This window comes from Hakea prostrata, chromosome 4 (assembly GCF_041222555.1).
Source record: "Hakea prostrata isolate BN-2017 chromosome 4, UWA_Hpros_2, whole genome shotgun sequence".
NCBI lineage: Eukaryota > Viridiplantae > Streptophyta > Magnoliopsida > Proteales > Proteaceae > Hakea > Hakea prostrata.
In genome coordinates this window covers 11,078,595-11,090,737 of record NC_142603.1, presented here as the reverse complement: position 1 = coordinate 11,090,737, position 12,143 = coordinate 11,078,595, and the positions used below count along the sequence as shown (strand labels likewise).

Genomic DNA, 12,143 nt, shown 5'->3' with positions numbered 1-12,143 from the left:
CGCTTCATCTGCTCCAACTAGTGTCAAGAACAGCAGACCTACAAAGAGAGAACAAACAGAGATTTACCAAACGATGATTACATGTAACAATGAAGAGATGAACAAATTAAAAAAAGTTGGGGAGAAAGAGCTAGTAATCACATGAAAGTTGTCAATAACAACGAAGAAGGTAACTATGAATGGAAACGTTAGTCATGATTCTTGTTGAGTATGAAAGCTATATCAGGTTCTTACTGATATTCTCTACTTTGGTGCCCTTTAAATAAGAAAAGACCCAATACATTCTGTGGATCTACATGTCCTATATTTTCTCATTCTATCCATTGTGTTTTGTTGGTGCAGATCAATGAAATGTGGGTTACCCAAAAAAAAAAAATTCTATCTCTCGTGTGTTTCTGGACTTTGTTTGGGCTAGGCCTATTTGGCTTTGTGGTCCCTTAGGGTTAAACTTGGCGAGGTGGTGTTGTACCTCATTTTTGGAGTTTTATCATAAACTCTGCGGATCTTTTAAGTGGGATAGGTAATAGGTTGCCTTTATCTTGGCCTCTTCATGTCTGTATGGTGACTCAGTGACATATTATTACTTACCTGGATTTATTTAGTTGATTCATCATATGATGCATAACCTAATATCGATAGCAGGTTCAATTCCCTTTGGGAAAGGCTAAGGTTTGTTCTACTCCCCCTTCCCATTTTGCTGATACTTCTCTTTTGGTTGCAGGGATGGTAGGTGCAACTTCCTCTAAGGGAACCTGGCTTTTTTTGCTTGTAAATACTGAACAGCTAAGAGTCCGATATGCATGAATGGGGAAGCCACGGTTTTGGTTGAAAGGAAACTCCATCCTTGCGGCTCAGTGGTCAATTAGGGTGCCGCAGATTGTCATGCACGGTGCTGGATGACATTCGGCTTTGGTTACCTGTACCTGTTCAACATTTCCTATGTTAAAACTTGGATTCACATGTTCTACAATTCTCACCCCTACATTAACAGTTAATTATTTAGGGATTAGAGCTAGAACCCAATTAGGAATTGAATCTAATAAATTCATAAAATTAAGTGCCAAGAAAATAGAAGAGACAAAATTAGGTGAAATTTTAGGAATTTATTAGATTCAATTCTTAGTTGAGTTTTCATTGTGACGGTTGGATAATTAACTACCACGTGTCACAATTTTAGAAAAGAATTATAAGGAATTACAGGGGTGAGAATTGTAGAGGATATGAACCCGTCAAAACCTAGCTACACGTTATGTCAATGCATTATAATCACAAAAATGAGATTTATTAAGTAATACTGTAAAGCATTGAATATGGTCCACGTACTTAAGCTTAAGGCTGAAGTAGGATTTTTTTTCTTCTTTCCCCAAGTTAGGGAAAACCCTTATCTTGACCTTGATAATCTGTAGGATGGACCACGGCAAACACTCAATCTTGATCCAACCTTGCAAGACTACCTTCACCTTTTTTCAAGGCAAAGCATTTTGATCCGAGATCCTATTCAGACTTAGGATAGACAAGGATGAGTTGTTGCCCTTTTTCCTGGATGCGGAAAGAAATTGCAAACCAAAAAAAGAAAGAGGTGATGATACTGGTGCTTCCTTTCCTCTCTCTTTGGTTTTTCTCACACAAAACAATGTAAAATATATGTTTCACTATTTAAATTCATAGAAAATGACAAAATGGTGATATATTAATTATTAAGAATCACCTTATTATATACTACCAAAAGCAAGAAGATGGTTAGAGTCGCTGCTCGATCCTTACTCCTTAGGTGCAACTACAGATATGGTAATGGCAGCGTGGCACCCTGCAATGGAGTACAGCATCATAACAATCCGAGTCTTTATTGCAAGTTGTATCTCCTGGCATGGGTAAACACACACAGATATTGTTTTTGCATACAGAGTTGTTCAAGCGGCATCCGTATAGAGCCCTAAAACAATCCGTGTTCTTGGAGCATGTTTTTGTCGACTGTGCTTCTTGCTCATGGATTGAAGGAAAAACGACATTACATTCTTTGTCCTTGGCGCAATTTGTTTCATCAGCTTGAACATGCAGTGTCAAGGATAGCAAGCCTGCTTACAAAGAGAGAATTAACAAAACATTAGTAACGATGAAGAGACTAACAAACAAGGTTTGAGAGAGAGAGTGAGAGAGAGAGAGAGAGTGATCACATGAAGTTGTCACCAAGAGAGCAAGGAAGGAAGCCATTGTGAATCTGGATCTTGTTGAGTATGGGATCTCTGTACTTCATCTCTTTGTAAGAGAAGCTCTATAAATAACGAGACAGTTTTAAACATTAAAGAATTTTCTAGGATCCGAACCTCTATTAATTTTCTCATTTCACGCTTGTTCAACCACGGTTACTTTGGAAGAAAATCTTTTTGCTGCTATGCAAGTAGAAGAAAATCTTTTTGCTACTACGTACCTCTCTGAAAGCCAATAAATGAAATCTGAAAGGGTATCCTTTAGATATAGAAAGCCCCAAGATGACATTTATGAACCAAAAAGAATTTGAATTATTCTTTTTTGTTTGTTGTACTAAGAATAGTAAGATAACATCTAATGCTCAAGTGGCAGAAGTTTTTCTCTCCCTATAAATAACATACAAATATAGATTATTTAATGTTTTTCCTTTTCATATCCTTGGGAAAATATATTTATGAAGATTTCAAATCTGAAATATAGTGCCTTCTTACCCAAAAAAAAGAAAATCTGAAATATGTATTCATGAAAATTTCAAATCTTCCAACGATTCATATCTCATGAAAATGAACAAATTGCATTATGATTGCTGCGTTTTCAGTGTCTGCTTTTTTTTCTCAATGACCATGGAAGTTGTATTATCCCACCCAAAAAAGAGTAATGAGTGGTTGGGTAGATGATTTCCTCATTTTGACCAATTTATCAAATCCATTTACACAGTTCCTTTACCCAAAATTGAAAAGGGTAAACTAATCTTTGTCCAAAGGATAGGATTTCAAATCTATGCATCTAATATTTAGCTTTTTTAAACAATCTGTTAATAAAAAAAAAGTTGTTCGGGTGAGGCTGTGTTACCCTTCAAACTCTGCTTTTGCAGAAGCCTTTGGCACCAAGTTCACATTTTTTAAGTAATTTTTTTTTTGTCCTAAATTGATTAAAGGAGACTTAGCAAAAGGATATACCTTGTCCAAGTGTCTCAAGGTAGAACTCAACCGCACTCTCTAAGATTAAAAATGGAGATGGTTTCAAACCAATTTCTTGTATATTTCTCCCCTTGTTTTGGATGTGTAACATTGTCAAGTAAGAATATATTGCTCTCAAAAGTTGATTTCATTCATGCAACCAGGGTAGTTATAGATTTACAAAGCATATAATAGAACCAACTTAGAGAGGGAATAGGTAAAAAACAGATTAAGGAAGAAATAAGAAATAACTATAAAATCCTAAAGATATAAGGAGAGTAGACTTCTATTCCAATTAGGACTTCCTGTCACAAAATTCATTCTCAAGTAGGAGAATGGGTATCATATATGCTCATCTTGGTCAAAATTAGATGAAACACTCCTTTGGTAAAACATTTGCTACTTGATCTTCAAACATCACGTGTGGCATGCAAATGATGCCGCTTTCCAACTTTTCTCCTATAAAATGCCTATCAATCTCTATTGTTTTATCTTGTCATGTTGGACTAAATTATAGACATTACTCATGGCAGCTTTGTCACCATATAGCATCATGGGAGGAGGCACTAGCACACCAAGATCTTTAAGTAGACTAAGTAACCATAAAAAGTCTAAGACCACTTGAGCCATAGCTCAAAATTCTATTTCAGCACTATATGTTGCAACAACATGTTGCTTCTTGATTCTCCAAGTAACCAAATTCCCACCGATGAATGTATAATAGTACCCAAAGATGGAATTTTCGATCATGTGAACCTTCCCAGCCTGCATCAGTGTAAACTTCAACTTGAAGATGATCACGTGGAGATAGGAGAACGCCTTTGTTAAGAGAAGATTTTAAATAATGAAAATTTTTGGACACAGTAGACATATGTTTGGAACTTAGATCATGCATGAACCAACTACCAACTAATAGCGGGGAGCAATGTCTAATCATTTATGTGATAGGTAGATTAGTTTTTCCACTAATTGCTCAAACCTATCTTTATTAACTAATTCTCCTCCTTTTTCTTTGAGTTTCGTAGCAACTTCCATGGGTGTGCCATAGATGACAACTAGTATGTGAAATCTCCTGGAATCCTAACCCGAAAACCCAATATTACAAGTCCAAGGACCCGGAGTACCTGTAGAAGGCAGTTGTCGCCCATCTGAGTAGAGACCATGGATTCCAAAGTCGAGCCCATGGATACGGATGAGAAAAGAGAAGATCCAATCACTTTAAATGACTTTTGAAGATTGCTTATCAGGTTACTGCATATTTCATAAGAACACTTCCGAGATATAAATCATGTAAGCAAGCTTCATCAGGTCCCTTGTTTCAATGGATCGGACGAGGGGCATCTTAACAAAATCAGGATATTTTATTAGAGCATGCCAAGATTTGCATACACACCTACACCTCTTAAGAGACTTCGCCGGCAGCCTTAAGGGCATGTTGAAGATGATTTCCTTTAGGAGATTTTTGATTTCCGTCGCATCTTCTTATCCTCGTATCTTATTCTTTTCGTTTACATCTTCTCCTCCTTGTATCTTCTTCTTCTTCTACTACTTCCTTCAAAGACTTCCTTGAAAGAGAAAGAAAAACCGGTGGGGGGTTTTATTGATTTGATAAGCTAAACTTTACCCTAATCAATTGAAGGATCCTCCTATTGGGCCCAGCCCAGGGCCGAGGCCCATAAAAATAGAAAAACATCATAAGCGTAGGATCTTCATCGTACGGTGGCTACCAGAGTCTCGTTGTCTTGGAGCTTTACTATTAAATTAACTGAGGAAGTTTATTTTTTGAAAGCCGAAGGCAAAACTAACGTGAGCTAGGGTTTTTCTGCTCTCTTCGCCTCCTCGTCAGGTCAGCCACAGCAGACATCTCAAGCGACCGAAAATGGTAAATCTTACCTCGTTTCTCTGTTTGATGTTCGAAGCTTTGCCGTGTATGATATGTATCTCCTTTCAATTCCTTTAGTCTTGCTTTTGAAGAAATGGTAGCGATCTTATGCCTTAGCAAATGCTTTCACTTTCGATGGGTATAGTTTGAAAGAATAAGGGGTTTAAGAGCTGTTCTTCCCATCCTTTTTTGTGAACAACCGAAGGGTTTCTCTTAGATTTGCTGATCTACTGACGAGGAATGTTGTAGGGGTCTCTGAGATCTGGTTTCAGTTTGTATTGTTTAATTGTGACATTTAATGTATTAGAGCACCCTCGGTATTTCTTTTGCTAAAAAATCTGTTGGATTTTAATATGGATTCGGATCGTGATTGTAGGAAATTTGTAGAATTATAGGTCTAGAATACAGTTGATACAGCATCAATTAGGGTGGTCTCGAATGCTATTTTGTTTGAACGAGCACATTTCTGTCCATGTTGGAAAGAATAGGGGTTAGAGGATTACATTGGGCTGAGAAACTATTGGCGTACTGGTACATCTAGCGATTCTCAAGCTCGTTAAGTTTGATTTGGGCTTATTGTTGGTTTTCCCAGTTTCGCATGATATTCATCTATTCTTGCGTTAAGTTTTGCTTCAATTTTTGCTGCTTCACATCAGTACCTATTATCCGTGCTTAATGTGAACCGAATGGCTTCGCTTAAATTTTGCGACCTACTAACGAGGAATGTTGTAGAGCCTGTGGAATCTGGTTTCAGTTGATATTGTGACATTTAATGTATTAGAGCATCCTTCAGTACTACTTTTACTCAAAAGTCTTTTGAATTTTAATATGGATACGGATCATGATTGTAGGAAATTTGTAGTACCATAATTTTAGAATAGAGTTGATATGGAATCAACTAGGGTGGTCTCGAATGCTATTTTGTTTGAACAAGCACCTTTCTGTCCATGTGGGAAAGAAGAGGGGTTTGAGGATTCAATTGGGCTGAGTAAACTATTGACTTGCTGGTTGATGTGGCCATTCTCGAGCTCATTAGGTTTGATTTGGGCTTAGTGTTGGCTATCTCAGTTGGTCATTTTCATTTCTTGTGTCAAGTTTTACTTCAACTTTTCCTGCTTCACATCAGTACCTATTTAGGATCCTGTTTATACATATATAATGTAATTTCATTCTGTATGTATGTTATAAGTAAGAACGGTTTTGTTAATAATGGACAAATTATATCAGAGAACAGGGACTGGGTTTGTTACCCATTTCTAGGACTAGACGCTCATATGAGTGCTGATAGAGTTGTCTAGAGGATGAGGACCTGTGTGGCTGTTCCCATGTAAAGAAATGTTCTTGGAATGCTATTTTGACTGTGTCTCCTACTTATCCTCCTTTACGCGTAAGTCTTACTCTTGTTACTTTTCTTGTCTCTTCTAATTCACCTTTAAGGATCCATGTAGCCGACTCCGCTGAGTTGGAATAAGGTTATGGTTGTTGTTTTTGTTGTATTCTTCTAAAAATATAATCGAACATGTGAGACGCATCAATGTCTCTTGAACACTTATTTGAGCTCAACAACATCGTCCTATATGGTGATCCGTAGAACAAGATCTTGATTCCGTATTATGTAACAAAGTAGGAAAGGCAAAAAGTTAAACAATGATTTTCAGGAAGCACTATGATTCGTCCCAATACAGAAGCTTATGTATGTGTGCATTTTAACCTTTGCAACATGCTCGTAATTTCTTTAAAACCTTTGGTGCGAACTATCTTATACTGTATGTAGCTTGCATTGTTCTGGTTGGATGGAGGAGACTTCATGCTTCGGGCTTCATCCTGATGTTTTGCCTATTACAGTTTCCATTTGCAAGGCTTGACTTTGAGGGAGCAGTTGAATTTGAAGTCTGTCGTGATCCGCGTATAATAGGACCCTTGCTAAATTCCTGTACACAGAATACAAGGGGGGACATCACATTTCGGTGTAGACTAGTTTTTGCCTAAGGATTGCTCTTGACATGGTTCCCACTTCATATGATAGTGTTTGAAAACATGAAGCCAGTGATCCCTAAATTCTAGCTGTTCTCCCTTCCATTCAAATGGATATAGAAGAGATGAGGATGCTGCTGAGTTAAGACATGTACTTAAGGCCTTAAATCAAGAATGACCTCAATAGAGCTGTTTTTTTTTTTTTTTTGTGGGGGGGGGGGGGGGGAGAGACAGCAAGAGTCCATGTAGCTGACTGTATTTAGTTGGTATGGGGCTGATCTGTTTGTCTTAGATGAGTAGAAAAATAAACCATACCAAAGTGAAGATTTGTTTCTGAAACTTGTTAATTAACATTTTCGTGCATGTTTGCCGAAAGTTTCACATTGTTACTACTTGATTAATTATTGTTGTGAGATTTTGCTGCTTATAATTTCCAGTTCTGTTTTCCTTTTGTTACTTCTGTTTTCCTTATTGATTATTGATTTGACATCGCCCCCTATTCTTTTTTATTCTCCAACGATTTCCAAAATCTCAAAAAATGACTGTTAGCATAGTTAATGAAGAAAGCATCTAGGGATGTGCCAGTTTCTGTGAGGCATAGTGTTGAGGGTATGGATTTCAACTGTTAGCATAATTAATGAAGAAAGCACCTGGAAGAACTGCCAGTTTCTGTGCAGTCTAATGTAAAAGAAATTGATTTCGAAGGCATCTGCCATAAATTGATTTGCTTTGGCTTTTCGTGTATTATTCCATTGTTCTCAAATGTTAAAATTTCTGTTCTAACACTTATGTTGTTGGTGCAGACTAAGCGTACCAAGAAGGCAGGAATTGTTGGGAAATATGGTAAGTGTACTCAGTACTGTGTTGCTCTGAGACTTTTAACTGGACCTTGTCAATTCTTCTTAAACTACTTTTTTTTTTGGGGGGGGGGGGGGTGTTAAGAATTGTTCTTTAATTTGACCTTTCCAAGGGTCTGCTATCTGCTGAATTAATTTTGCCTAGAGAGTTCATCTTTAATTTGACATCATAGTGGGCTACAGAATTACAATATGTACTTAAGATGTGTGGGTCAACTGAAACTGGAAGTTTGAGGTTCATATTTTGTATCATGAAAATCAGAACAAAATTAGGATACAATGATTTGATCTTTTTTCTGTTTCAGGTACTCGATATGGTGCAAGTCTGCGTAAGCAGATTAAGAAGATGGAGGTTAGTCAGCACAGCAAATACTTCTGTGAGTTTTGTGGAAAGGTATCGTATCTTATTTGGTGTCTTGTTAGTTCTGTTGGTTCCATTCTTACAGAAGTCCTGCTTTATCCATGAGGCACGTGTGCTTGTTATAATCCAAAATGCATTGGTGTAGTATGCAGTGAAGAGGAAGGCTGTGGGGATTTGGGGCTGCAAAGATTGTGGGAAAGTTAAGGCTGGCGGTGCTTATACATTGAAGTAAAGATTATGCTCTGAAATTTTCCTTATTGTCATTGTTTTTTGAATTCTTTGTCTTCAAGATACTCATTGCCATTGTTATAATTGCTTTTGCAGCACTGCCAGTGCAGTGACAGTCAGGAGCACCATCAGGCGACTGAGGGAGCAAACTGAGAGTTGATAACCAGGAGTTTTTCTAGTTTTCACATTAATCTTTTGGTCCAATTCTAGTTATTGTGTTCCTGATGTTTTGAGTTGTTTTTAACTACTGAAGATTAGTTGGACTGGTCACAACAGTAGGACCTTTAGAGACCTTTCTAGCAGGAATGTCTTGGATCAGGAAATTATGTTTTGGTATTTTTATGATTTCTGTTGTGTAAACGGGATTTTGGAGCATAATTTAATTTTTGGTAGTGATAAGTTGCATACCTAAATGCGTGTTGTTTGTGTTGATTCTACATGAAGTGGCCCCCTAAACCATTATAATACACAACAGCGCAATTTCTATATGTTCTACAGGTTCCAAATCTTCGCCACATTAGTGGCAGCTACAGATAATAGGTTTTCAATCTTCGCCACATTGAGACCTAAACCAGATGGATTTATCCTTTCAACAAAGGAGGCTGGTTGTCCCTACTGTGTTAGAACTTAGAAGCACATCTTCAATGTAATTTAGTTTGGGATAAGATGACCTGGGCGGGGATGAACTTGGTTGGAATTTTGTGACAATAAATTTCATGATAAAAAAAAAAAAAGTATTTTGCTCTTCTCATCAAGAAAATGATACTTTTTTTGGTGAGTCTCTCAAAACTAATAAGAGCAAATTGCAGGGGTATCTCAAAATGGAGGCCTTAAAGCATTGACACCTCATTTTATGTTTAAAAAGGTCAGAGACATCAAAATTGGATTTTTATTGAATATATTTGTCAAATTTATTACTGAAAATAGTTAAATTTATGTTTATCACTGGTTATATCTCTATAATAAACAGTGTCTAAAAGGTTTTCAGTGATAAATTTGAAAAATCTATCTAATAAAAATTTAATTTTGAGGTTTCTGTGTTTTTTAAACATAAAGTGGGGTGTCATTGTTTTAAGGCTTCCATTTTGGGGTGCCAGTGCAATTTGCTCAAATAATAATAATAAGGATAATAAAATAAACGTCTAGTATATTGCATTTGCATGGGATCAAGTGGCCTAGAATATAAATTTTGTTTCAAGGTAAATAAAATATCTAAAATTGTGTCAATGCATGATTGGTTGAGTGTAAGATCCATACTTTTCATTGGAGAAGTTAAGGGTTTGAGTCTTGTGAACAACAAAGCTCCCTCTAACAACGTAATCTAGGTGCGTCTAACGATGTAATAAAGGTGCGTGTAAGCTGGTCTAGATGAATCCGACAAATAAATAAAAAAAGTCTAAAATTAATTAGTTCCAATCCAGATCAATGATATTGTGATAAGTTGTTTGTAAATTTTTCTATATTATATCATTGTACATTTATTTTTACAAATAATTTTGGAAAATATGTTTACTTGTCAATCAAAGTCACAAATTTTTGGGAAAAAATCGTCAGCAGTGTGGCACCACAATTTGACACGTGGCGTATTTTTAATAAATAGTTCAGATTAGAAGGCAGGGTTTTAAGTGAAAGTTACCCATCTTATGATCCGTTTTAACAAAAAAATAACCCGCTTTTTGAGACCTGTTTCTAAATATGGTTGCCCAAGATTTGTTTCCATTTTCTCCCATCATTCCCACGATGTCTACTTCATCTTCCTCCCTGCCTTCAACTCCCCCTCTCTTTTCTACGTGGGCCTGCAGAAAGGCTTTCATCTCTCTGAAGAACAATATTATTTTCAACAATAGCTGCTTTCAGTAAAGCAACTTCACAAGCTTTTTGTTCATCTTCGTGGGATTATTGGATTCCAGAACTTAAGAGAATTCCAAGGAGAGCAGCAGTTCAAACAAGAATAGGGGAAGAAGCGATCAACAGTCCAGACAAAGAAGGAAAAAAACCTGTACAGGGAAATGGGAAAAAATGCCAAACCCCAATAGAAGGGATGATCACAGACTGATGTAAAGCAAGTTTTAACAGAAAAGATCAGCCCTTTCTCAATTCTAATTCCCAAATTTTTTACATCAAGACCCATCTTTCCCTTATCTCCCCAAGACATGATGAACACCCAGATGGTTTGTCAAAACCAAATCTTCAAAAGAAAATGCAACCTTCACAATCAGATCGAAGCCAGAGTCCTACTTTCTTGCTTTCTCTTATTCCTAATTCCAACAAACAAACCAATACGAGGTTCATCAGACTATTAATTTGCAAACCCACTTCCCAAAATCAATGAAGTCAATATTCCAGCCTAAAACCAAGATCAGACAATCAACTTCAAACCCATAATCAAAATGAGAGGGAAATAAAACCGATGAAAGAACAGGAGGGAAGAAGATCTACGGAAGAACAAGAGGGAAGAAGATGAACTAGACATCGTGGGTGGAAGCGATGAGAGAAAACAAATCTTGGGCAACCATATTTAGAAACGAGTCTCAAAAATGGGTTATTTTTTTTTGTTAAAGCGGGTCATAAGATGGATTAGTTTCACTTAAAACCCTATTTTCTAATTTAAGCCGTTTATTAAGAATACGCCACGTGTCAAATTGTGGTGCCGCATTGCTGTGCACAGCAGACGATTTTTTCCCCAAATTCTTGACTAAAATTTATGATGGTATGTACACGTCATCGGATCACAATAAAATAGTGCATTGTTGGTTATCCATTTTATCGAAAAAAACTATGATTTTTTTTTTTTGGGTTTGCCAACCCTGGTTTTATAAACCGATGGTTTATCCCGCGTAGCACACCTGGCTGTGGTGGGTGAGTCTTCCAGTGAGAATTTTTTGCATCCACAAGGATTCATACCGGAACCTTGCTTTAAGTGAACCAAACTGCTTACCACTTGGACCAACCCGTTGGTGGATTTAATATTTCTTTTATTATAGGGTAATTTTCATCTGGACCCCCTGAGGTTTGGTCCAGGTCACTTTTAGTCGAGTTCAAGCTTTCTTTTGCATATGGCTCCCCTGTGGTTTCAATAAATGATTAAATAAGGACAAACTTAACAGACAAGGTTAGTTTAATAATTTTTGTGACACAAATACCCTTCTTCTTTTCTTTTTTTCATTTCATTTATTTTCTCTGCTTACATGTACAGGTCCGTCTGTAATCCTAAACGCCTCTACTTCCTTGAAGAATACCGTTTGAGAGATCTGAAATCTTTTTTAATCTTGATTCTCCGTTACTCAAAACGTAAAACCCATTTAATGGTATCGTGTTTGTGACTCAAAAAAGTGGGTGACGGAATTTTGCGGAGGGGACGGCTCTAGCTCGGAGACGAGCAGCAAATGAACAAAGATGAGAGGAAGGAAAGTGTGCAGTGGCATCGATACGACCGGATCGGAATCGTCCTCCAGTAAAGGAAAAACAGTCGTGGCTGCATAGATTTCCGGGGGTGGAGAGAGTGCATCTAGTCTGAACTCTCAATTCATGACTTCGAATTTCATGGAAGCCAATTCGATGCAACATCTGTGTTCCCTTCTCTTTAGTCTGTTAACTATTAATAGATTAATAGAAAAAGGAACCAAAATCGGAATTTATTAAGATATATTTCAATGGGAAAGAATGGAGTTATG

General features: G+C 37.0%; 1 protein-coding gene across 1 annotated transcript; it reads left to right on the top strand.

The window, feature by feature from the left end:
• The first annotated feature begins 4,938 nt into the window (after positions 1–4,938).
• LOC149017847 (large ribosomal subunit protein eL43) lies at positions 4,939–8,876 on the top strand. The gene is made up of 5 exons (XM_089152171.1): positions 4,939–5,049; positions 7,827–7,866; positions 8,186–8,274; positions 8,387–8,469; positions 8,566–8,876. Exons 1-5 carry the CDS (start codon positions 5,047–5,049, stop codon positions 8,627–8,629), a joined length of 279 nt encoding a protein of 92 aa, XP_089008297.1. The 5' UTR covers positions 4,939–5,046; the 3' UTR covers positions 8,630–8,876.
• Positions 8,877–12,143: the final 3,267 nt, after the last annotated feature.

Coding starts and splice junctions, on each gene's coding strand:
- LOC149017847 (XM_089152171.1), top strand. Junction 7,867..8,185: donor AGGAATTGTTGGGAAATATG/GTAAGTGTACTC, acceptor TTTCTGTTTCAG/GTACTCGATATGGTGCAAGT. Junction 8,275..8,386: donor TCTGTGAGTTTTGTGGAAAG/GTATCGTATCTT, acceptor GCATTGGTGTAG/TATGCAGTGAAGAGGAAGGC.